The 27,724-nt window shown below is 40.4% G+C and overlaps 1 protein-coding gene across 5 annotated transcripts in view; it reads right to left on the bottom strand.

Moving 5' to 3' along the window:
* usp2a (ubiquitin specific peptidase 2a) overlaps positions 1 to 27,724 on the bottom strand; it is a 42,552-nt gene that overhangs the window by 13,623 nt on the left and 1,205 nt on the right. For 2 of the 5 annotated variants that reach the window (XM_062419146.1, XM_062419148.1), the window contains exon 1: positions 15,221 to 16,124. In XM_062419146.1, coding sequence (XP_062275130.1) covers positions 15,221 to 15,994 — 774 coding nt within the window. In that variant the 5' untranslated portion in view covers positions 15,995 to 16,124. Of the gene's footprint in view, positions 1 to 6,346; positions 6,876 to 15,220; positions 16,125 to 27,724 lie in introns of those variants that run through there. The other 3 variants (XM_062419149.1, XM_062419150.1, XM_062419147.1) reach the window with 2 other exon arrangements.

The raw sequence follows: 27,724 nt of genomic DNA, 5'->3' as shown, positions 1-27,724 counted from the left end.
TTTGTGAATATTTAACATTACAGAGAAACGCACCAGATTGGAACCAAGTTTCCAGGACTTAGATGACACCAAAACTAGGTGTTTGTCACTCACCCAGTAAAACTAACAAATGAAATTGTTTGCCAGTAAAATAAGAAGCCAGTGACCTTTAAATCACCTCAGTGCTACATAGCATTAAAAACAGTTATTCCATCTGCCCTCCATGCATCCTTCTGCAGTAGAGTATTTTTTCACTGTGTGATATAATACGGTCTAATAATTAACTACCTTACATAACACACTCATAAACCACTACATCTGTCTCATTTGCACTCTCGCACTTGGAGAATAATTAGACTACGAAGCGCAAAGGATTTTTTTTCTTTAAAGTAAGAAATGCTGTTTTGTAGAAGAAGAGAGATGAAAGAATGGATGAGTGGTGGGAGGGGGGGAGGGGGGGTAGAAGAGGAGATAAATGAAACCAACAGTCACAAGAGGGAACATACATCCACTGTTCATAATCCCAGAGGTTCCTTGTGAGCGGGTTGATACATACTGTACACAAAAGAGCCAGCCTGGGGGGGGATAACTCTGTGTAAATGCTCTATTCACAAATGTCAAAAGCAGCTCAAGCGACTAGTGAGCTACTATTGAAACTCTACTCCTCGGAGGCTGTGTTTAAAAAATAAAAATAAAAAAAAACAGAAGCAGGGGTTGAAGCACCTGGTAATAATGGCGGAAATAAGAGACGGCGGAAATGTCCTTTTTGGCAGTTGTACCCCGGCTCGGTAGTGGAAGTAAAAAAAAAGAAATCTGTCCGTCCACACCGTGCTCGATTAATTCAAACATGTAGGACTGCTGCTGGAAGAGGGGGTTGGGAGGGGGGGGGGGGGGGGGGGGTGTACAGCAGGGTGGTGTCAGAGCAGAGGAAATGGGTCAAAGCGAGGTGAGGAGGCAGGAAGAAATGAATAATCCCTGACAGTGGCTTTGCTTTCCGGGAGTGACATAACATGAAAAAAAGAGGAAGACGACATTACACTGGATTAAAACACAGAGACTAAAAGACAGAGATAAAGATTGACATTTTTTCATGACAGTTTTAGATTTTATCTTCAAACATTTAAACTTAAAAAAATTCTACATCGCCTTTTTTTTTTGGATAGATGAACAGAGAACGTGTCTTAAACTGCTGCGTGGACAAATACTCCCCCCCTCCCCCCATTCCGTGACATTTGACCCCACAGTGGGGAGATTAAACTGTCTAGCACGCATTGTGTGTTTACATCAAGCATAATCTAAGGAATCCAGCGTGACAAATGCCTCACATACTGTTGCACATCAGCTGATTTTGATCTTAAAGGTGACAACAGAAAGGACGGGCTCGACCAACTGAAGGGATTTTTAAGGCTGCTCATATAAGGAAATAAATGTGTGAGAGAGAGAAATCAATTTGGAATGGACACATCTTCTACTATGAGTGCGTATATCACTTAGAAGTCCCTATCCCACTCTAAACAAGTGTCTGAGTAAGATTTAATGTGAATTTTACAACGTACTGGTTGCCAGGGCAGGTGGACAAAGAACACTTCTTCTTGTTTGAACACAAGTGAAGCTAAAATTACATCCAGACTAACCTCAAACAGCCCTCTGTGCACTTGTTGAGTAATCTAAACCTTCTGGAGACTGTGTGGGAAAATGAGCTAAAGTGCACAAGTGATACAGCCTCATGAAACCCCAAAAGGAAGATTATTCTAAACTGAATGTATAAGGGCACAGGAGCCTTCTAAAAAGCACTGCACCATTTGATATTAAGAGTACACATATTATAGAAGCCCTGGTACAATAGAGTCTGAATAATGTGCTGACAGCAGTACTAAAATATTTCATTCGTTGAGGCTGCTGATATTTTTAATGACACTAGAAGACGGGACAAAATCCTCAATCAATGTGTATGTATCATTTTATTCCACTAGTGATATAGTGAGTCAATTTAAGAGCTGTTCACAAATAAAATAGTCAGATAATCAGTCATTTTTTAATAAAAAAAATGTTAAAATTCTCTTGTTCCAGCTTATTAAAAGGGAATATTTTCTGCTTTCTTTAGTCGTCTATGATGGTAAAGTGAATAACTTAAGGTAATGGACTGTTGGTCAGAATAAAACAACACATCTGAGGTTGAATGTTGGGCTATAGAAATAAGTGGTGGACACCATTTTCAAAACATTTTATAGATCAAAACTACAAACCAATTAATCTAGAAAATAACCAACAGTTTAATTTATAATGAAAAATAACAGTTAGTTGCAGCCTCATAAACCAGCAAATGAAATACCTGACAAAGCAAGATATTTCAACACATTGATACAAGCTGAATAAATACAGCACATACTGTATCACATAGACTGATCTCTTTACTTTAGCTTAAATAGCTTTTCTATCAGTTACTAGTGCACTTCTTTTAATAGTTGCAGTTTACTTTATCTTATGTAGATTTTTGTCTATTTTTTAGTTACTTTATGTACTAGTATATGTACTTATACTCCATCTTATATTACATTAATGTTTTTATTTCTTTTCTGTTCTTTTTTTAACATTGTTTAATGCGCCTTTTATCTTCCTTTTATGTTCCTTTGATGTGAAGCACTTTGTGCATGTAATTATTGTAGTAAAGGTGCTGTACAAATAATAATAATAATTATAACCTCAATGCCCCCCGCCTCTCTCTTCCTCTTGTTGCAAACAATGCCCAAAAACATACCTTAAAAAAAATCAAATGCCAGCATAAAGCAGCTCTGCTCATTGATTTACAACATTGCCCATGATGGCATGGTACACTCATATTTCAGGGACAGTTAAAACTCTGTAAACAGTATGACAACAGTAAACAGGCATATATCCTGACCCTAAGTGACATCAATACTTCTCCCAGAATCACACCAATCTTTTTGGTGAAGTTCAAAAATACTCTGAACTCTCCACTGAAACCAAACTAGTAATATCCAAACACATTACTGCTGCATACTAATGTAGCTCACCATCCAAATCAATGTGGATGACTAATACCTATTTGCAGTATTGGCAGTGCTGTTATAACAAAACCAAAGCAATAACAAGTACCACCCCTCCTCCTCCTCCTCCTCCTCCTCCTCCTCTTCCCCTCCCTCTCTCTCTCTCTGCTCAGGCTGTAAACTAAACTTCACACCACCACCAGCGGGATGCCTGGGTCCACCTGGCAGTGCAGAATGCCAACTGCTGATTGGCTGGCATACCAGCACGAGAGAGAGAGAGAGAGACAGAAAGAGAGAGAGAGAGAGAGAGAAAGAGAGAGAGAGAGAGAGAGAGAGAGAGAGAGAGAGAGAGAGTAAGCGGGCAGCAGAACAGTCTGTTCTGACCTGTCTCTCTATTTGGCAGACCATCATAAACAATCTCACTCTGTCTCTCGCTCTCTATGAGTTCCCTCGCTCTGCTGCTTGAGTCTCAACTCCCATGTGAGCAAAGTGACACTTGTGTTGCACATACTCTGCTTCGGCAAAAACAGGACAAGATAGGACAGTTGATCTATTTATTTTCTCCCTTCTAAAAAACACAGAAGGATGAAATCAGTCATCAAGAGCTTGTTGAGCCTGAGTACGCTGACGTGGAGCCACAGCTCATCTCTCTCTCACACAGTATCACACACTGACCCTCACACACACAATATATATATAAATAAATATAGCGTGTGATCCTGTGAACTGGCCCCTTGGTTGCATATCATTCGAGTGTGTGAAGACACTCAGCAGGGCTGTGACGCTAAAACCCAACATTGTTTAGATTAACAGCTAGAGAGAGAGCGAGAGAGAGAAAGCATGTGACCATAAAGCAATGCATGGGTTTCTTATGCAACAGCACTGTTCACCCATCTCTGCTGGTATGCATTTCAATGACAGGCAAGTTAACCGCCAGCTAACTTTACACTGGGGCCTATGTTTAAAGGCTCCAGCTCCTGACAAGAAGACGGAAAATAACCAAATACTAATACTGTGTATCAAAGTGCCAGCAGTACACCTCAGTACTGTAAGCATGAATAAATACGCGCTGCCCTCATATGAAACATCTACTGCCAAGTGACTCCCACTGCAGTCAAAGCAGAGCTGCACATACAGGCTCTGAAATAAACCACAGGCCGCTAATATCTGTGTTTGGTAGAAAAACCAGCGAGGATGATAGTATGTTTCCGAAAAGACTGACAACTAAATAGCCTGTTTAAAATGACACTTTTAAATGCTTTAAATGGGAACAGATTTTTATACTTCATAAATGAATTAAATAATCAATAAATGATGTAAATTGTTGATTAATTTTATGCCAACTGACTGATCAATTATTAATTTCAGCTTTAGTTTTAGGTACAGCTGATCACATTGTAGAGGACGCTTTAGAGAGCTGCAGCAGAAAGCAACCTTTGACCTTACAGCTGTCAGTGCTGTTGTGCAGTGAGCCTGCTGTGCAGAAACATGTGGATGTACGCAGATAATCGCACACACATTCACAAAAGTTTGTGCACGCGTTTTTCTGATACGCACACACGTGCGTCAAGAGGAAAGACAAAGCACGTTCCAACGCCATGCCTGCAGTGGCCTAACAAGGGAGGGAGGAGCGGAGGACAGATGATGAGCAAGAGTGGACAGAGAAGGACGGGACAGGAGCAGGTGGGACGCTGACAACAAAACATGAAGCGTGCCAAGCTGCCGGGCCTGGCCAGCGCTAAAGTGTATTCTAATGTGAATTCAAATTACATAACACAAGCTGGCACACATCAGCTTCACTCCACGCTGTAACTTGGGACTACACACACACACACACACACACACACACACACACACACACACACACACACACACACACACACACACACACACACACACAGAGGCAGCAGCAAGCCTGTGGTGATCACTAAGTAAAACTCATTCCTCTTCTTCTCCTCCTATCATAACAAACACAGCTGACAAGCAGGCTTTTAAAGCTCACTTCACTCTACGCAACAAAGCACGAGCAGTTGTAACATCCATTTATCTACACGGGGGGAAGACAGTAGTGACAGCTTTAAGCCGAAGAATACACATTAGAAATGAACTGTCTCTTGTTATCAGTCAGACACAGCAGGGCTCCATGCTAACTACTAAACCCATTTCCAACCACATCAGTGATTATTCAGTTTATTTTTAACTTGTGATTACACAAATCATTGAGGTGTGGGAGGAGTTAACTCTGTAAAACACAGAAATATCTGCTTCACTTTGCTTTTGGCAGCACCAAGTTGACCTGGATTTTAAGAGATGTTTTGTTTTGACTTCATTAATATTATTCTAAAGATGTTTGAGAAGAGTGAAATGATTGGAGAAACCCTCCATTCCTTTAATTTCTGATATTATAGGACATGAAAATTGTAAAATGATCAAAAATCTAAAGAAATATCAGTAGTAACTAAGTTAATATCACTGCCCTGAGTCTATTGTCTAAATGAAGTACCAGCTTGGTGATTATTCTGTACATTATGTACTCAGACCTACATTATGTGGTTGTGTCCATATGTGGCAGCCGGAGGCAAAACACATATCCTAGATAGTTGAGTGCATAAAGAAAGCCCTGTCAGAATGGCTTATTTCTGTGCTTATTTCCATTATGAGCCTACAGTACATTAGAGCAGTATAGTAAGAGCAGCTGTAGTGTATGATGAGGATTAAACGGTGGTTATATAACCAGTGACCTGCCAGTGCAGGCCTGCTGATCCTGGCACATCACAGTACAGCGGCTTAAGAGAGCAGCTTACCTCTGGAAATGACTCAGTTCAGCGTTAAACTGACATCATCTTTTACAAGATACATAACGCTGTCAGTCACACGCACATCCCGGTCCTCTTTAAAACGACTAAACGGTATTTCCTGCCGGCTGTAACTCTCCTGTACAATCTGTGAACCGGTGTACCAATTCTTGCTCACACATTGGCTTTTAAGCACAATAACCTTTTTCATACAGTTTATTGTCCCGAGCTACTAGTAAATTCAGAACAATACGATAATAAGAGTAACGATTTAGTATGTAAATATATTCATATTTACTATTCCACACTGCTTTCTACCAACCACAGCGGAGTGTTTTGGTGACATAATTTAACGTTAGTGGATCCCACACGCGCACCTACGACTGTAACTGAATAACTGCTCCATGCTTCATTTTATAGTGAAAACAAAGCATTCACAAAGATATCCTGCCTTAACAACTCCCGAGCTTTGCCGATAAAAATAAATAAATATTACAATTTGAAACATGACATTGTCTCGTTTGTAAATGGAGTTTGGTGAGACGCTCTCTTTCTGTCTCTTACCTTGGCTTGGTTTATGAGGAGCCCTACAAAAGTTGACACCAGCACCGAGCCGGACATGCTGCCTTTCCTCCGCATCTCCTGCTTCAGAAACGGGAACGCGGCTGCTGGCGGCTCCTCAGGTACGGTCACCGTGTAGGACTGTCGCATGCTCGGCATGCTGGCGGAGAGAAGAAGCCGACGACCCGGTGCGAGTTATTCAGAAGCGGTGACGGTTTTTCCGCACGGCTCCTCCTGGATATTGGGCCGTTTTCTGTTGCAGGCGATTGAGACTTTTCACTCCGTTTCTGATAGGCTCTCTGCCTGTTGTCATTCATTCATTCATATAACGGGACCTAGCTACCATACAAATCACGCCGAATACAAGACCTGTTACTTTCCCTTTAAATTCTTCTTCTTACACTGTAATAATCATATGGCGAGCGATAAAGCGCAGAGGAAACGCTTCCTGATGACAAAAGAGCGACTGACTCCTGTATCATTGTACGCAGGTGTAGAGCAGGTCTGTAAATGGCATATCATGTATGTTGTGCTCTCATTCCGTTTTACAGGACTGCTCGGGTAAAAGTCGGCCTACACCAAACGTCAGCGACCGCCTCCAGTCGTGCTGCCTACGTCAGAGTCCATCCTTCTCCACGCTGCTGCATCAGCCTGAAGGACTTTATGCTGTGGTCCAAGGGGACTATTCATCTGCTTCATAGTGATCATTACACACAACTAAACGTAAATACTCATATGCCACAATATCCTCTGTTAAGGCAGTAAACAGTATAATAACAGACGAGAGGAAAAAAACACTAGAGGATAAATGTAACAATAGAGCTTTTTCACAGAGGACATTTGAACATGGCACAGGAGAAAAAGCACAATGTTATTAATAAACTTAATGATACCTGCAGTCCATTTCACTGGGACAGTTTAAGGGAACAGGGTCATCATTAAAATTATTAGTAGCATCTGTGTTTTACCTATTATTAAACTCAAATGTCTGCTATAAAAAAGGTCTTATTGAAGGCTAACCTTATGGTTCTAAAATTAGGGTGAGCTGACCTAAAAAGGTCCTTAAAGTGTGTCCAGTGAATCACCAGCAACACAGTGAATAATGTTTTGGTTGTTATTTCACTCTAATTTAGTGCTTGGTCATAGTAAGATGATGAAGACGAATGACTGCTGCAATCCTGGATTTCATCCACATTACCCAATGTAGTGTGTTTACTAACACAGCATAGATAGTGAGGTGAATTATGTTTAAGATACATACAACAAATAGAGTTAACCATTTTTGATTGATCGTTGCACTGTATTAAAATGGTAAAAACAAAAAAGAAACTAAAACTACTCAAAATATATATATTGTTACCTTGAAACTAGTGACAAGAAAAGTCTATACTAATTAATGCTATTAGCTTACATAACAGACTTTAGTGTAAAAAAGTGTCAATCATAAATATTTACTTCTTCAGTATCTTAAACCTGCATTATTAATTTTAGTGACTTGGGGGCAACACAAACAAGCTATAAATACAACTTCCACTTGGTATCACCTTTTAAGTTACATAGCAAACTTAGCAAACAGCTTCTTATTTACACTTAGAGCAGATACAGAACGACATTAGCGTTCACTGTTTTCACTTGTTTCTTGCCACCTGATAAATGTAAGTCGAATATTCAGCCTTCTTCTAGCTCTATTTTGGTCTCCACTAGCTTCTGACAAAAATATCTGTCTCTTTAGCTGCTAATATCTCCACTGTTTTCACCAGCTTAGTTAGCTGTCTGCCATTTAGCAGTGAGTAGGTAGCGAGCAATACAATTTTCAGAACATTTTAGCTAAAAAGAGCTGCCGGCTGCTGCTGAACACAAGACGGAAGAGAGCTGTGAAAGTGAATCGAAAAAGTAAAGCTAAAACTAAAACAATGAGCTGAAAGATGCTCAAATGCTACATAGAACAGAAGGGATTTGTGGGGTCAGTGATAACTGTATGTCGTAATATTTATAATGCAGTAGCAGCTTTAGGGCAGAGTATCCAAGAATTGAGAAGTAAGAAGAAGTAATCAAACACTGTTTGAAAGAAATAATGCTAGCATCAACAGCTAATATAAAATAAGAGGAACATTTGTTTACAGGGTTTTACAGTTGGATGATACTGATTAAAAAAACTCATCTTGATTGCAACCATAGAGCTTTTGGAACGCAAAATTCATCACATGAGTTTGCATCAGTGTTTCTCAATTTCATGACCATGGTCATATAACAAACAAAATTGTGATGGACTCTAACTGAGCCAGGATGACTTGGCTATGTGCTGTTAGATTATTTTTAGTAAACAAGGGTTATATTTCGACACTTTGGACATTCCAAGATGAAGACGCTGAGGAGGGATTGTTGAGGAAATATTAGGTGTAGAATGCTGTAGCAGTGCTGGTGGTTACACAAAGCTGTTGACTTCAAGTGCCTGAAGGTCTCAGTGACCAATGATTTGAGGCTTGACCTTTTGGACACCTTTTAAGAAGTTCCCAAAATGATGCAGCTTATCATCTTCAGCCATCTTTTGTATGCTTTCCTTTAAATGATCATCTACTGATCACATCAATGCAACGTGATTGAATTACAATTATTGCCATTCATACTGTGCTTACTGTGTCTGATTTCAACTGAACCAATATGTAGGGTGAGAGAAGTGCAACATGTCCCAAGCAGCAATCTCATGACCCAGGCTCAAGCCTGTGTACACAACAAATAGCTGCAGAGTACATTCCATCACCGGGCTAAACGAGTGTGTGTTTGTGTGTGTGTGTGTGTGTCTGAGTGTCTAAATCCTTCAGGTGGAAAACTACAACGTTAGAAGCGGGCAAAGAGTCAGAGAGTTTGTATTCAGATACCTGATGCAAATGGCTGTGCAGTCTGGTATAAAAATGGGACAAAAGCAGTCTCTGAGCAATGTTACTGTATCTAGGAGATGTCAGAGTACAATTACCCTGGGATAGCTGCTCTATTCCCTAAGCTAAATTAGGCACATTAGGCTGACAATCTCTTCACTCAAGTTTTTAAATTCTACCCAGGCAAAACATATTCCTTTGGAGGGCGATTAAAACAATGAATTGTTGTAGGTGGCAGACCTCAGCCTTTGATCTACATTCCTATAAAGTACATAGCATTCTTTAACTTGCTAGCACTGATGCTAAATGCTGGCATCACCTCAGTGGAAGCATGAGGGAGATGTCAGGAAACGTGGGAGAGTCCCAGAACAGAATGAAGTCTTCAGTACAGTCTCTGCAGAACTGAATGTCAGATCAAGTCTGAAGTTGGCTACAAAACCACTGAGCTAGCAAAGTGAACATGCTATTAGTGTGTCTAACTCACTTTTTCAGTTCTTCAAACGAAGTGCCAATCTGCTTATAATGAAGAATTCTAGCTTATTAAATCAAACGCAAACAACCCAAAGAAAAAAAAAACATTCCATTATTCTGACAAAATAACCTAAACTCAAGGTCCACTCTCTATGTTTTTAATTATATACATTTCAAGCCATATATATGACCACCTATTATCACGTAACTAAAGTTCCATATTTAAGTCACATTATCACATAAGATTAATTCCAACGACATGAATGTTCATGCTCCATATTCAGACCGTGGTCAGGACAAAGAAAACACAATCTAGGTATGATTTCTTCACCTCCAGTAATGTAACCATAGTATCAGACTGTGTTCCAGAGAGTAGCACTGACCCACTAAAGCAAAGCCCTTGATTTATTGCTAGCCTTTGTCAATCCTCAATTGTAGTTGTGAGCTTTTGGTAGTGACCAAAGTGGTTGAATTAAAACATGCTAAGCTTTTGGCTAGACTCACAGTGCACGAGTGGGTGAATGTTTCTGAATCTCAGGGTTCAAACAGTGCATCAGAGGAGACACTACAGATGGTTTGGATACCTGATAAAGGCATACCCCAAGAACAGAAGAACACATTTCAAGACTGTAAATGTTAATTGTTGCTACCATGACCCTGTCCTGGATAATAATCTAGAGAATGGATGAATAGAGAGATGTCAAATCACTCTGGATCTGAGTGTAAAAAGACAATTGAAACACTTTTACTTCGAAGTACTACGAAGTATTGCTTTGAGTTGAAGTCCAGATCCCAGTATTGATACAGGAGCATACATGGGCTTGGTACAGTACTTGAACATTTTTAGTTAAACCCTCATATATCTGTCCTGATAGTCATGCCAAACACTGACCCAAAAACCCTACTTATCAAACAGACCCATAATAATAGCTTATAAAACTGAATTACTAAAACTACTGGACCTTGTTCACCATAAAACAAAGTGAGCTCCAAATCACACCAGACTGTGTTTTTCATCAAACCATAAGCTGCCTGACAGAGGTGGCTAACGGGGAGTAGGGCAGTCTAAAAATATTATTGACTCAACACAAAGTCTAGACACAAAGCAAGAACAAGATCTACTCGGGGCACAATCGAGACAGCTTTCACTGAGGCGTGCCACCCTGGCCTCAGAACGGCTGTTTGTTTACTGGGGCCAAAGAGTTCCCTCTGTGTGAGTGAAAGGATGTCTTTACAAGGAGCTGCCTCCTAATTATATACTGAATCTAGTCTGGGGTTTACAGCTCATTCATAGCTCCTGAACAAAACTTTGTAAAACCAAAGAGAGGTTACATCATGAGGCTTTTTTTCTAAAAATGTGTCATGATCTCATTTGAATATTATGAATTGAAAACATGAAAAACAAGGCTCATACAGTAGAAATGCCAAACAGACTGCCTTACTCATAAACATGGAACAAAATAAACAGCACCATGAGGCACCGACAGCTGTTATTTTTGTGCTGCAAGCTTCTGAAAACTATCACGATTGGGTTAAACTTGCTTTGCCAAATCTATTTCAAGAGACCCTTCAACATTAGTGAGTTTAAACATTCATACTGGAACAAGAGGAGGACTAGAGGTAATTTAAGTTGTTCTCTAGTCATTCTGTAAGAATGATCATTGTATATCTGATATACTGGAAACAGTAGAACAACAATGACAACAAAAAAATGAATAAAAAAAGATTATGTGAAATGTAAATTAGAGAGTGAGTGTCATATTTGTCTGAAGCTGTATATTTGCTGCATTGTGCTCAGTGAAACTTTGGGAAGGTACTGAGGGGATTACTTTCATAGAAAGACAGGGAGCAGCTGGGAGGCAAGATATTGACATGTAGTACGAGGGATATGTGGTTGTTTATACACCAAACAAGACCAATAACTTTGTTGAACTTTCTATAATAGAGGCACTACTTAGAAAAGCCTTAATGGAAATAATAAATAGCTTCAAGTGAAATGGTAGCTCTATTAAACAGAGCTGCAACAATTAGTTGATGAATTGATTTGTCAATTGATAGCAGCTATTTCAATCATTTTAATTGTTTAATTGGTAATTATTCTCTGCTTCCAGCTTGTTGACTATGTGACTACATCTTTGTAAACTAAATATCTTTGAGTTTTGGGTTATTGGTCATAAAGAATGAGACATTTTTACCATGGGCTCTGTGATGGGAGTTATTTGTTATGTTGACATGTTATAGTCCTACCAAAAAACATACGAGTAGATGAACTGATAATGGTACTGATAGCTGCAGCCTGACAAGCAAGCTTTTCTGATTACAAGCTTAAATGGTTTGATGTTTACTGCTGGGTTCCCTGAGGATGGATGACCTAACATGACATGATACGAGGTCAGGCAGCAGTCACAGGGGCCGTCATTCTAGCATCCATCAGTCATGAGATCATTCGTGACATCTTTCCCTCAAAATATGTCAGTCATCACACAACATACTGGCCCCACACTAAACTACAGACACACCCGCTCTACATCATCATGATGACACTTCAAATGAGTGAGACAGTGTTACGCATATATTTACACCTACATGCAGGCATCACACACTTCTGACTCTCTTGCTAGGAGGTATGTTTGCTAGTAAATAAAAAACTGCTCAGAGAGCGCTTTAAGAAGTGAGTTTGGGGTGATACTCAGCACTTACTGGGACCAGTATACATCCATACAATTACATGTAGAATAAACTGGGGTTGTATCTAATGGTAATATTATGCATTGATTCATCTATCATCAATAATTCTTTTGAATAATGGATTGTTTAGTGTGCAAAATGTCAAAAATAATGACAAATTCCAATAAAGGTTAGTTATTTTTCCTTGGTATTTGAGTAAGATAATTAATTGATTAGCAAAATGGCAATATATTTTCTATTAATCAACTACCTAAGTTAACTAAGCCTGGGGTTCATTTACAGTAAAAATAGCACAAATGGTGACAGTCTCTGCATGATGGGTAGGTGTTGATTACTTGATAAGCTACATGAGGGTAACAGTCAAGTTTAGGCTTGACATTGGTCACCGATTCCACTGCAGGAACAGGTCAGTTAGAATTTATTACCTATTAATTTGCCCCTTCGGTGGACTTTTGTTTATTTTGACATAAGGTTGACCATTTACTGAATTAAACTGATATTAGAAACATGGGCATTAGCTTGTGGTCCACAATTGAGTAGAATATCAAACAGTGTCTTTGTGTTTCAAGGTTCAGAGCTCCAGGCTCATACAGTAGTGCATTATCTAATTAGTGCTGTCAGCAAACAACAATGAATTCTTTTTATCTGGCACTTGATTTCTAGCTTTAGTACAACCCCCCCTTGTTGCTCTACAGGTCATTCAGTAGTCTCATGGTGATAAAATGATCATGATGTTTGACTCACGAGAGCTGATGATTTTATAACGTGTAGGTCGAGCTGGGTCACGTTATCTTTATCATGAATGGAAACCTTATGAGTTAAACAGGAGCACCTGATTGATTAGAAAACGTGAGGCTGTGATGTGTCCATTTAATATTGTTGAACTTTCCCTAGATGCAAGAGTCATATAAAGCAAGTAGTCATCGTCAAACATGCACACTTTTTCTGCACTGTCACACACTGACAAGCACCAAAGGTTGACACAATTTACACAAAATGTTAACACAAAGTTCTCAGATAAGTGTCGGACAGTCATGTTTAACTTAACTGATGAGACCTCTTCTCAGCACTGTGTGGATGTGTACAGACAATCCTATTAGTTTGTGGTATCCGGTGACATCACATAATTCCCAGAACAGCATCGCCCACCTTCACCTGAGTAGAGGTCTAATTAGCCTTACTAATTGAAACCACATGTGTGGGTGTGCAGGGCCTTTAGGACACTCAAGATCTTTCACATGGATGAAAAGACAGTCAATATCAACACCTAATGAGCCCTAAATGTACACATATGCTTGTATGATAGAATGTAATCTACTTCAATATCCAATAATAAATGTGTTTCCAACTGAAGAACATTAAAGAAAGGTGCTGAATTGACTGTTTTTGAGCAGTTAATTTTTGGTGTTCTTGTTTTAAGGGCATAAACTAATAATTATTGTTATTCTTGATTATTTGGAGAATATTTATTTGATTCAATTTTATTGAATCGTCTATTAACGGAATGTTAAAATAACGAAAAATAACCATCGCATTTTCCCAGAGCCCAAGGAAACACATTTAAATGTCACATTTGTCCGACCAGTGGTCTAAAAACCCCAAATATCCCATTTACAATGATATTAGAGAGAGAGAAATATCAGCAAATGTTCTCTATTCATTATATTGTATTGCATTATCTTGGCACCCTTCCACCCTCCATATACACATAGAGTATTTGTGTATTTTTAGGCGTATCACAAGACCTGAAATACTGATTTGGAAAATCATATTTTTTTCTTCTTATTTAGAACGGGTCTTCACTTTAATGTTATGTCTAATCCTCCAAAATAGTATAAATGTTGGTGGAATTTGAACAAGTTAGTGGAAGCTTGTTCTCATCACCTCAATGAGACGCACTGAATAATTAATGCTGGAGCAGTGGTAGCCAATAACAGCTACATGACTCAGTTAAAGTGCTACTCAAAGTATTAAAAAAGTTAAGTAATGATTAACCGATTACAATCATAATGTTTGATAATGAGCACAATGTGAGAGATCTGTGCTCCTTCGATATCGATTATGTTTAAAACTGATTCATAATTGCTTTAAACGCACTAGAAAAACATGTCAAATAAACATTACCACACGTTCTCCTTAAGGGTTAGGGTCTCTCTTCTACTCTTCCCTCTTCAACCCATCCTCTTTCCTCCCTCCCCCGCTCCATTCATGTTAGCAGTTATCGGGACTAATCCAGAGTGGGAAGTGGGTCAGTTGGGCGTTCTGACCTGCACAGAGGAAGCTCAGGTCATTAATACTGAGCTCAGAGATGAGGTGAGTGGCCTGCGGCTCATCTTTGCCCGGCAACAATTTGCAAGAGGTGTAAGCTAGCTAATTGCTGGGTTACGAGAGGTCAGGTATCCATGTGTGAGAGCTCGTTTGTCACATTACCATGGAGCTGCTTGCACACAATGGAAATAACGACCTCTGATTTATGTATGATTATGTATGAGTTTGTTTTTATGAGAGCAAAAAAAATAATCTCAGACTGTATAGAGAACATGTTAAAGGTGAGAGTGGTACTGGTACTGCATATCATTGCACAGTAGATCTTCCTGGCTTTGACATTAATTTAAACAATAGTGCCCCCATTTGGTAAAAAATAGTACTTTCTGTTACCACAAAGCATTGTGGGGCTTTAGCAAATAAATGGAAGCAGTGTACCTCAGTGGAGACTGCAGTTATGACTCCATTGAGCCTTACTTAGCCTCTAATTATTGATCCTCTGTCGGGTAAGTACCTGCCCGATAAAAACAGGAAATGTCAGGCCAGCATGTGCAAGAACTCTGGACCCTTTTCTTACCGTGGAGTCCCTGGTGGGGGAGTCGTATAGCCCGTTACTGCTCGGCTCCCAGGTCGAAGAGCTGTACGCTCTGCTGCTGCTGCTGCTGCTGCTGCTGCTGCTGAAGGCTTCCTTGGTGGAGCTCCGCGAGAGGGCCTCCTGAGTCGAGCTCCGTGACAGGCCTGAGTAGCTCGGGCGGGAGCTGGTACTGTATGAGTCGGCCACATCGCTGGCCCGACTGCGATAGCTCCGCAGGGCACTGGTGGAAGAAGATGGGGTAGAGGAAGCAGAGGTGTTGCTGAGGCCCAGAGAGGCCAGGTCCCTGCTTAAGTCACTCTGGGATACAGATTTTCGTCGACTGAGAGAGATGCTGGAGGCCACCGGTGAAGAGGAGAGGTAGCTGGACTGGGCCGAGGACGGACAGTAGGAACTGTAGCCGATGTAGGACGACCCCCCGCCGCTCAGCCCCGACCCCCCGTAGCTTTTGATGGGCGTTCGGCTGAGGCTCTCACTCCGGCGGCTGCTGCTGCTGCCAAGGATGTCGGCACGTGGGATGGTTCGGCCCCGGTCACGGTCCGGGTCCGAGGAGGTGCTGTAGTTGCGGCTGCGGGTGGCCGAGCTGCTCAGATAGCTGGAGGAGGAGTAACCTGAGGAAGAGGAGGAAGTGGGGGACTTGTAGGACGACAGCCTGTCCCGTTCGCCGTAGGAGCTAAGGCCCGGGGTCAGGGATGAGCTGTAGTGGCTGGCGTAGGAGGAGCCAGTGTAGCGCTTGGCGGTGGAGGAGACGCGGGACATGTTGGTGCTGCTGCTGCTGGTTTCTCAGCCACGGGGAGGGAGAGCCTCTGGAAGACTGCATCGACTGCAGCCAAAGCAAAGAGACAAGAGCTCTGTATTAGTTCATCAGCAGCAATCAATCAATACTTAGACTACAGCAACAATGTAGGGAGCAGTTAGGACGTCATTCATCCTCGCTTCACTGAGCATCCATCTGATTTGAAAGACACAATACAACTTCCACCTTTTTAGCATATTATCATGAAAACTATGCATCTAAAATGATATATATTAGGTGCTCATCATCCTGTTATTTAAAGGATTAAATCAGCATTTTGTTCATGTTTCATCCCATTTACAACAAATCAATTGGCCTTTACATCCATTTTTCAAAGCACGCTGTAGTGTTTTAAATCTTTCAGTGTGTTTTTCTTGACTTTTAAGCAGCCGTTAGCTTCCATTCAGTGCATCAGAATCAACTTACAACAACTACATGATTCAGCACTAAGAGCAAATGGATCTGAAATGTCTCTAATACATTCACCTTTAACAATAATAGAAGTTATAACACTTACAATTCCTTGTGGTATTGTCAAAGTCCAACCTTTAATCAAAAATATGTTTCTCTTCTTGTTCCTACTGTTGGATGTTTGAGTTTCACTGTAGAATGATGTCTGTGCAGAGTTTGACAGTAGAAGGATGTTTTTCATCTATTGAAAGTGGACGATCCAACTTTAAGGTGCCTACAAGCACAATGTGTGATGTCAGCAATAGTGTAGAGGCCCATCCTGGTCCTATATTCAATTTACATGAGTGTGAAGTGGAAACTTGAAGCCTCCTGTGCACAAACACTGAGAATTGACTTTACAGTGAAGTTGAAAAAATCTTGTGTCCAGCTGGTAAACTTTTCAAATTAAAATGATTGAATATATACAAATTATGGACTTTTTAATGCGGGAGAAGGATAAATCATTTCAGACACAAATTATTTTTCAAAGTAGAGTATTTTATATTAAAACATGTCTGGAGGGGACCTGAGGCAGGCAGGAATCCATGTCTTTCAAACTCTAAAACCCTGATTTCTAATGCAGGCTTCCTGTGTAAAAACTCAGCCCAGACAGATGCTGTTGGCCCCACCACAAGATGGATTTGTACCATGTGACATTTGTTCCCAGTGAAACAATTACATTAAAATAAAGTTTTTTTTAATCACCCCAAGATCGGGCTAAAATTTCTCTCTAAAGGGTTTATCTCTTGTTACACCAAGAATGTCAATGTCAACTAGCAGAAACCTCATTTCCATACTTCACTGTCACTTCAAGTTCTCAGTCTGGCAATGATGATGGGCTGTATACTTGCATTCATTATTTGAAAGATGTAACTATGTAATTTTGCTGCCTGGAGAATACCGCTCTGCAAGCCCCTGGAGGGTTTTTCGGCAATTCTTCCTCATATTCCTCTGTATTTTTAATTGTTCTATATATGTATATAAACAAGCATAAAACAAGCACATTAGAGAGAGCACAAGAATGAAATTATGTGAAAGAATGTATCCAGTAGAATGATGTGTTTGGCTTACAGCAGGTTTTTTGACTACTGACCTCTCTCAAACGTGTCAAGGGGAACTTTTTGGGATGTTTCTTATGGCACTTTTCCACTATACAGTTCTAGCACTACTCGGCTCGACTCGACTCGGCTCGGTACGGTACGGTTCCAGGACAGACCTTTTCCATTAGAATAAAGTACCTACTCAACGTGGGCGGGGTCGTCATAGCACGGCTCTGCGAAACTGCTGTGACTTCGTATAGCTGTAACGCTGTCGTCGGTATTTAAAAATGCCGGGTTTGATTCTTGTGTGGGACGGCTCATGACTCTTCCAGCGACAACTCTTCTGACCAATCAGTGGCCGGCAGTCTGTTGACCTCACATTTAGTATCGGCTCGGCTCGCTTGGAACCTCGGCAGAGCAGGTACTTAAAAAGTACCAGGTACCAGGTACTATCCCTAGTGGAGACGCAAAAAAAACAGAGTCGAGCCGAGTCGTGCTGGAACTGTTTAGTGGAAAAGCGCCAATAGACTCTCTACAACCTAGGAATTTTAATAAGGATTTTAATAGGAAGATTGTGTTATAATGTACATTATATTAGTACTGCTAGAGGTAACTCTGCACTGTAGTGAGTTTTATTGTTATACATGATGGTTTCACATGTTTTTGAACTTTGTTTTTAGCAGATGTTTCTTCATTCAGTTTTTTTTTTACTTCACACTTCTGTCAGTTTTGGTGTATTTTTACACATCTACGCTCTGTCTCTCTCTGTGTGTGTGTGTGTGTGTGTGTGTGTGTGTGTGTGTGTGTGTGTGTGTGTGTGTGTGTCCGGCTCAGGTGTGTTGACTGTTTATTGACAACGCCTCCTCCTTGTGGCTGACTGTACTGTATTTTCTGTGTGTATTTGTCTTGTCTCGAGTTCTGACTGAGATGCAGATAAGTTTGAGGTGTTGTGTTTCTTATTTTATTTTCCATTTAACACTTTCCTGTTTTTTGGCTAAAATGTATAGTTCCTGAGCCTAAACCAAGATTACGCAAGTGATGCCACTTGAGCCACAAAGGGAGCTGTTGAATGATTTTCACAGGCTGAGAAGTACTTCATATGACCCCTTTAAAAACACATTTGGTTTCATTGTCAGGCACAGTTATTTCTCTAGACTGCTGCTTAACCAGGCATGAGCCAGCTGCAGCCTACAACATGGATACTATAAGATAAGTCCACATCTCATAACTCTGACAAGCATGATACACAATTGAGAGGGGGGAGAGAGATCTGTGGTGACCAAATGAGCACTAACTTGCTGATTCACTACTTAAGCATCTTGAGCTGGACTTGGAAAACCCACAGGAGGCTTCTTCTCCTACCACCTTTAATCCCATCATTAAATCAAGGAGCTAAATGAAAATTATAGGATAGAATCTCTCTCTCTCTCTCTCAGTATAGTGCATCTCCCACGGCTATAACGGGAGACTCCAGCTGCTTGTCGGGAGGCCGTGGGGCACAGTGTGTTCCTGCGGCGGCCGAGGCAGAGACGGGCTCTTGTTCACATGCACAGCAGTGTCTGAATAAATAAAAGTATCTGGTGTTGCTGATCCGTGTTGAGTTCAGTGAGGGAGGCTCCTATTTCTTTAATCTCTCTCTCTCTTACAGCTCTCTATCCCTTCTCTCTCTCTCGGCACCCTGCCTTCTCTCTCCGAGTGCGCCTACTTCTTCCCGGTGTAATTTCCCCTCCTTCTGCATCTCTATCTCTTTCTCACTCTGCCTCTGCTTCTCTCTGTGACCAAGGGTTTATCAATAATTCAGCATATGGATCTGGAGTAGGCAGACAGTCAGCGTGCTGGAGGCAGGCCAACGCTGCTGGCCAAAACACACAGAGGAGGGCCGGGTGGCGGCGGCCGTGAAGTTGAGGTACTGCTAAGCCGCTGAGGCTAACAACACAGAGAGCTCGGCCTTTGCTGTAAGTCAGCCAGCTGAAGCGAGGCTCTGTAGAGATGTGAGGTTTGTTTCTATGATTTGGCAGCAGCAGCGTTTGCAGGGTTATTTTGGTTTTGGCAACAGTAAAACATGGAGCTTGAGTTCTCTGATAGGATGAAACCTGGATCTAGACCATCTATCACCTCCTCTGTCGGTTACTGGAGACAGAAAACATGGGGGGAAATGAAGTGGAATAAACAAGGTGACAAGCACCACACCTAGTCCTTAAAAGGTGATCAGTACCTGGATGAACAAATCTTTAACACTGATTCTTCAAGTTTAACTGAGTATGCAGCCTGAATCAGTAGCCTTTTGTATCCTAGCTCCGACATCAGCTGTTATATACAGTATTTTAATTATGACGACTAACTTACTAACAAATAGCAAAAATATATAATGACTGATGCAGATAGAACTGTTGATAAGCTATTAACAACACTTATATATAGCTGATATCACAAGACAGTCAGACGCAGTGCTGTCACATCACAATGACAAGTGATGTGCTCACTTCACTTAAAAAAAGTACATTATGCTCCCCCATATATTATAGAACTCTTGTCCCCATATCATACTGGCAGAGACATGAGCTCATCTGACCAGTGACTGATGTCTGTCCACAGATCCAGGATTAAGTGTTTTGAGGACGGGGCCTTCTTTATTGCTGCCCCATAACTGTGGAATCCTCTTCCACCCCCATCTGATTCCTCCCCACTATCAGGAATCACCTACCTGCATCGATCAGGCTGTACATGTATCTAATGCAGCCATGTCCAAACTATTCCATAAAGGGCCGTGTGTCTGAAGGTTGTTATTCCAACCAATCAAGAGCACACATGATTCGACCAATCAACTGTCTGAAGACTGAAATCAGTGGATTAAACGAGTCAGGCCTGGTGTGCTCCTGCTGGGTTGGAATGAAAACATGTAGCCATATGAACCTTTATGGAATAGTTTGTTCTAATGGGTTTATAATCTGTGTGGAAGACATAATAGTATACTCCAATAAAATACTGTATTACCCAAACCAAAATTCCTATCCAGATCATTTTTGCAGAGCACAGTTTCTGCTACCCTGAGCTGCTCAATTACTGCCTGAATGAAGAGAAAACACCGACTTTTTGATTGAGTCAAAACTTTCATTCATCACTGCAAATTCCACCGATTAAAAAGGCTGCAGCCGGTAATCCTGTCACATTCTTATCATCACACCAGCTCCAACCTACATTATGTGACTGCTCTCACTGTGTAAACAAGGGAATAAAAAAACATGTGTGAGTGGACTGAGTAGACCTGCATCTAAGACCTGCTGTATAAGACAAATTCTCATCAGACAGGATGTCTGTGGCTCTCATGTGTCTACTTCTGATCTTTTAACCTACCTGTCTCACCCATACACACCTTTCTATATTTCCACAGCTGTGTCAAAGATGTAGACAAGCTCGGGCTACCCTGGTGGGTGAGCTGCTGGGAGTGAAGTGCAAACAGCAAGTCACGCCTGTGGGAGTAACACCAAACCGCACAGCACCATACTGCATGGCACAGCATGGACGCACAGGATTGATGAAGACGAGCAAACTATGGATTTCACTTCTGAGAGGAGATGTCTCCACAGAAACCACAACACACGTACAAGCATGCGCTGTACTCACTCACTCACACACACAAACACACACACACACAAACGTACTCTGGCTACTCTGAATCTTCTGTCCCCCCTGATGTTGTGCTAACCAATAGTTACCATGGCTACCATGGCAACGAGCTGCATTGCATTTGTTTGCTTGCTACCAACGCAGTAAGGACGTAAAGTAGCAGCAGGGCATGTTCCAGAGCCAATGTACACTTAGCCAGCTGCTGTCAGAGCCACAGCCTGATGACTCCTTTCCTTCCTTTACAGAGAAGCTCCTGTGCTGCAGGAAAACAAGACAGCATCAAATATTCATAATATAATAGAGGTCAGAGTAAAAAACACAACAATCTACTACTATGAATGAGCTGGTTGGTGTATGAAGCTTCTACTAAATCTGTTTTAAGAAAGCTGTCAAGTTGTCAACAGAGCAGCAGAAGTAACCGCATGAGAGAGGCTTTCTGCAGCGTAGTGGAAGGCAGTTTTTAGCAGCTGACTGCTGGGAATCCATGGCAGAGAGCTGGAGAGATGAGGTTTCACTTACTGGGCAGGTTTCAGAAAACCAAGCTCCAAACTGTTTTCAGGAAGCCTCGTTTTCACGACCCCGAGCTGAATACAGAAGTGATTTAGAGACACAAGCAAGAAGCACCGTAAATTGTAACACCAGCAGAAGTGCCTTGGTAGCCGAGTGGTTACCGCCAAGCCACTACTTACAGCGTCCCTGGTTTGATTCCAGAAAGGGACTTATGCTGCAAGTCATTCCCGTCTCTCTCTCCCTGTGTGTTTCTGCCCTACTGTTGTCCTCCCATTGACTATAAAAATGTTGTCCTCCCGGGTCAAAATTTACCTAGTCTGGTTTAACTATTATCTCCGAATTCTGTGTTGGACCTTTTTTTTTAGTAATTTCAACTTTTTCCCACAGTTTTTACACATATTTTTGGAATTCATGGTCAATCAGCCACATTTTAATGAAACTATACCTCATTTTTGAGTTGAGGACGCCTGTTGTCCTCCTGGATCTAAACTGACCTGAGGGTTAATTTTAAAGCTGCATCTATATTGTTTTTATTTCATTGTCCAAGTGGAAGCTACAACACAAAGCAACCAGACAGTACACTTACAACAATACAACTATAAATGTACGTGATTGGATACATACATTTGTCTGCAACCACATGATCACAACCACCACAAAACACCAAAAACAATCCTCACAACCATCCCATAGGTCCTCACCAATATACATCAATACTCCCCCCATTATGAACTTTTTCATTCCTATTGAATCAATATTGAATCAGAGATGTGCTAGGGTCATTACTTAAAGTAAGTTGAAAAAAGTGTTAACAGAAGATTTACATCAGGCCCTGCAAACATTCAGGATAAAGTAGTGATTTGACTTACTGAGCTGCACTCTGAAGAATTTGGATGATTTCTATTGTAGTAGAAGCACTAGAGGCTTTTAAATCATCTGTATTTAGATGTGTGAAGTCAAAGACAAACTTTAAAGTTTTGGTTTATCAACAAAATTAAATATAGGCCTTACACTCCCCACATGGATATTAAGAAACTACAATCAAGAGAAATTAAAAAGTTTGGTGTGGTATGATGAATCAATATTTTAATGAAGAGTCCTTGCAAAAAGCAAACCTGGCTTATATGGAGAAAATCATTTAGAGAAACCTTTTAAAGCCTAAACTGATATGTTTCAGGGCGTTTTCAAGGACCCCCCAGGCATATTGTGAATTCTCTTGTTGATTTTGATTGGCTCAATTATCTCTCTGAAATGTGCATCTGTTGTAAAATCCATCACTGTAATGAGTGAGTGAGTCAGATCTCTTACAGTACATATTGTCCTCACCGGTCTCCCGCTGGCCCATTAGAGAGCAGAGTAAATCTCAAGTGTTTTAGGAAGAGAGTGTGAGAGTGTGTGTGTGTGTGTGATGACGCAGAACACTACAGCCGCCGCGCCCGGGGGTGACATCGCCATGAATGTAACACCAGCATGGACGCTCCCCCACTGGTGATTTGGAATGAGAGTATGTGCGTATGTGTATGTGTGTGTGTGTGTGTGTGTGTGTGTGTGTGTGTAAAAGTGCTGTACTATAGTAAATGATTGGCTCTCCTTTCTCAGCTGAGTCAGTGCCGATTTGAGGCCAGCACTGTGATTGTATGTTAAAGTCAAGTTTAATGCTGGGTTGGATGTAGTTTCCATGGAGATGGAGATGGAAACAGTCGCAGATAACACATGTAGTCAAACATAGGGGCGACAAATAGCTTGATATTTCACTCCTTATGGCACAAACTGACCACATCTGTGGTGTGTTGATGATGAGTGTGGATCAATGATAATGTCAGTAAATCTAACTGATTATGAAGCAAAACAACTGCACTGTAACTCATGTGATTCTCAAACATTTGAAAAAATCTATTTAATTCTTGTTAATTGCCATTTCTTACCATTTAGTATTCAGTATTCTTACCATTTAGCTGATTTCTTTTTTGCTGGGGGGTTGGTCAAAGAAATAGCCAATTTAAGAGGTTTTTTTTCTCCAAGTCGACTTACAACATCCTGTTAAACTGTATTGATTTATTATTATTGATTTATTATTCTTAATTCTGCCTACAGAGCTCTGATTAGCTCTGTTCTGTTTCCACCAAAACCATAACTTATTTACATCGCTGTACCAGACTGTGTTGTTGCAGTACAATGTGGTTCATTCTTCAGTATGTGTTTCTGTCAAAGCTAATTAGATCATTTACCCCCCCTTTAAATAACATTGTTATTATTAATAAACACAGGAGGATAAGCAGTTTATACCTGCATTCACTGAATTTTTTAACCATCTTCGGGCAGCGCAACCAGCTGTTAACACACTGGTCACTCTGTCAGTGTATCCCAAATCCACCACTATACTTATTATATACTGAAATATACACAAATTGGCATTCTGTTAATTAAATCTTAGGCCTGTCACAATAAAAATGTTATCTACTATATCATACAATAACGTAATTATCAACGTCTATATATGGACTCATCGTATGATACATGGACATGACCTTGATCATTTTTTTGACCTCAATATCACCACACTTCACATTAGCAGCTAAAAGGCTATTCATGTCACTTCGGCTAAGCAAGTAGTGTCCTCCATTCCTCACTGTGTACGTCCTGAGTGGAGACTGCAGAAGAATTAAAGGTAAATAACTCTGTCCCCAACCATAATGGCAGCCTGTTTTTTTACCCCCTGCCCCCCTTGCATTATTATGCTATTATATTATCATTATATCAGTGGTATTAAATGATCTTCAAATGACAATAATAAAGTCTGTCATGATTATTTCTGAGACAATATATTGTCCAACAAAAGTAGTTATCGTGACAGGTCTATTCAATGTAAACACTATTAGTTAACTGTGGATTACACAGTATGTAAGATGTTGGTGTGACTTTTTAGAATTACAAAAAAATTTTAAAATATTTTTATTTACTTGTTCCTCATTGCAGTTGCAACTGAGGCTGGTGGGAATTGTAGTGTTTAGGCACTAATTACTTCCACCAGATGCAGGGCAACAATAGTATTTATTTGTTGCTGTCCACCTGATGATTAGAAGTCAAAAAGTCACTCTCACTCTAGCTCTGTTTTGGTGTCTTACTCACTTTTAGTAAATATAACTGAACTCTGTCTGAAATTTGGTGCTGTGTAGTGCAGATGGGTTTATCAGAGCCTGTTGAGAGAGAACTGTTGCCTGCTGTCACTGGAAACAATGTTGTTGCTTCAATATCATACATACCAAAACTGCTACCAGATTAAAAAAAAGTGCTTCTTAAAGGAAATAGTGTTAGTACATCGACATGGAGGTTATTCAGGGGTCTCTGAGCTGTTCTGGGTTTGGCTTGGTCTTACAGGCGGCTATATATACCATGAAATGTGAGCAGATAAGACGCCGCTGATGTCTGTGAGGGCCACACTGACGCCTCTCTGTGCCCTCCCTAACAGTCCGTTACAACTATAGTTTCCAAAATGTTTCATATTAAAACTAGTCTGCCGGATCTCCTCCAGTCTCTCCTAGCGACAGGTTTGAAAGTCAAACATGTGGCAGTATAATATGTATAGTGCAGGCTTTACAGCTAGATTCAAAGAAAAGACAATTTAATTAGAGTGCTGGTAAAACACTTCAAAATAAAAGTACACAATTAAAGTGCCCACTAAAAATATCTTCCTCATAAAAATGCTATATAAAAAAAAGAAGAAATTTAATATCAATGATTTTGTTGTCTTTCATTTCCAGCTTTTGTAATCTCTCCGGCTTTGACTGTGAAAGCTTAGTCACCTGTCATATTCCACACAACTTATTAAACCCTCAAAAACAACTCTCCATAACACCGCAATCCACTGAGGGGGAAACTTTTTTTTCTCATGATTTCTATTCATATGCAGTTAGTGCTGAAAGAAATGTCTTGCTCACAACATGACCACGTTCCTAACAATATAAAAACCTGGGGGAGGAGCCGCTAATTAGCATATATCATTACCACCATCTGTCGGTGACTCACGGTGGGCCATAAAAGCAGCAGTGACCTCAGAGATGAATATGTCAGGCTGCGGTGATTGATGCTGCGGCCTGTTCAGCTGACTGCTGTAATGCTTTATTCATTGAGCTAATCATTTGGTCAATTAGACGCCATTATTATTTGAAACACCTGTCAGGGCTTTGTCATCGGTGCTGAGTGATGCTGAGAGATGCTGGAGATACGCAAGAGCTGCTTAAAGCAACAAGTGGTTAAAAAACATTGAGTCATACTGGTGGAACGGCTGCTTCTGATCCATTCACAAAGACTCAGTCTGCAGTAAGCTGTGTGATACTGATGAAGTCACTTAGTTTGGATTTTTTTTAAAGCTGCAGTAATCAAAATTTGTATAGAAACAATGGATCACATCACCACTTGTAATGTTAATGGTACCAACTGAGAATTAACAGGCTTGTCACTATAATAGCGTTATTGGTGGCTGTGGCTCAGGAGGTAGAGCGGTCGTCCACCAATTGGAAGATTGGTGGTTCGATTCCCGGCTCCTCCAGTTTACATGCCGATGTGTCCTTAGGCAAGATACTTAACCCCAAATTGCTCCCTTTGCTGTTTCTTCCTGATGAGAAGGTTGTCACCGTGGTCGCCCCTGCCATCAGTGTATTAATATGGGTGAATGTGTAAAAGTGCTTTGAGTGGTCATAACGACTAGAAAAGCGCTATATAAGTACAGACCATTTATTGACTTAACATAACTGTCAACATCAACATGTCTATATATGAAATTATCGTATGATACATGACCTTGATCATTTTTTTGACCACAATATTGTGACACTTCACATTAACAGCTAAGAGGCTATTCATGTCACATTGGCTAAACAAGTAGTGTCCTCCATTCCTCACTGTGTATGTTCTGAGTGGAGACTGCAGAAGAATTAAAGGTAAATAACTCCCCAACTATAATGGCAGTCTGTGTTTTTACAGAAGTGTAGCACCCACTATCCAATCCCGCCCCCCTTTACATTATTATGCTATTATATTATCATTATATCAGTGGTATAAAATGATTTTCAAATGACAATAATATTGTTTATCACAATTATATCTGACACAATATATCGTCCAACAAAAATAGTTATCGTGACAGGCCTACATTTTACATACTGGTGAATGTGTAAATTAGAGCCCGACCAATATATCAGTCAGTTGATATTATCAGCCGATACTGCCCTATGACAGATATATCAGTATCTGTGTGTATGATGTTTGATATGCACAGACATATATATTTTTAAACCATTTTTAAGATATATGGGCATTTTATGTATATTTAATTATTTTCCTGAATTCAGGTGTAATATGTACATATATATGCTTTTAGTGCTCTATGTGTTGTTGTTTTTTATTATATATATTTATAATTATTGAATTCCCAGTTAAGTATGTTTCAGTGCACTGATGTCATTTTATACCAAATGTAATTTTGCTCAAATGTAAAATATCACAGCCTCCATTACATATCTTTGTCACTAATGTCTGATAACCACATTTGAGTAATCATTGCTTTTATGTATATATTCTGTATGTAAACGATATATCGACCATTATATCATTATCAGGATTTTTTCACCCCCTAATATCGATATCAGCATCAGCCCCAAAAAGTCTGTAGTTAGGCCCTAGTGTAAATAGAGTTTGCTAGCATATTTCACATATCAGCTTTATAAAGTGACTTTTAAAAATCCCCTCTCCAGACATGTTTTAAGATATATATAAAGAATGCTTTCAGTAATAATTTCTGTCTTATATGTTTTTTCCTCATCATCTTTTGCTTCTCCTTCATTGTAAAATCTGGAATCTGTTTTTCACTTCAAGAGTTTCACTACTGGACACAAGATATTTGATATTTCACTGCAGTGTCTCTCCTGTATTCATTCTGCAGCAGCACACCACCGCTGCAGAATTATGAGCGCCTACTGCTGAAATCTCACACGATCATTAATATCAATGAGCTGCTAATGATTTTCACTTGCACCCTTGAAATTGTTGTGACTCACTGACTAGTGC

Source organism: Scomber scombrus, chromosome 5, assembly GCF_963691925.1.
Source record: "Scomber scombrus chromosome 5, fScoSco1.1, whole genome shotgun sequence".
Taxonomy (NCBI): domain Eukaryota; kingdom Metazoa; phylum Chordata; class Actinopteri; order Scombriformes; family Scombridae; genus Scomber; species Scomber scombrus.
This window is presented reverse-complemented; position numbering and strand designations above follow the sequence as displayed.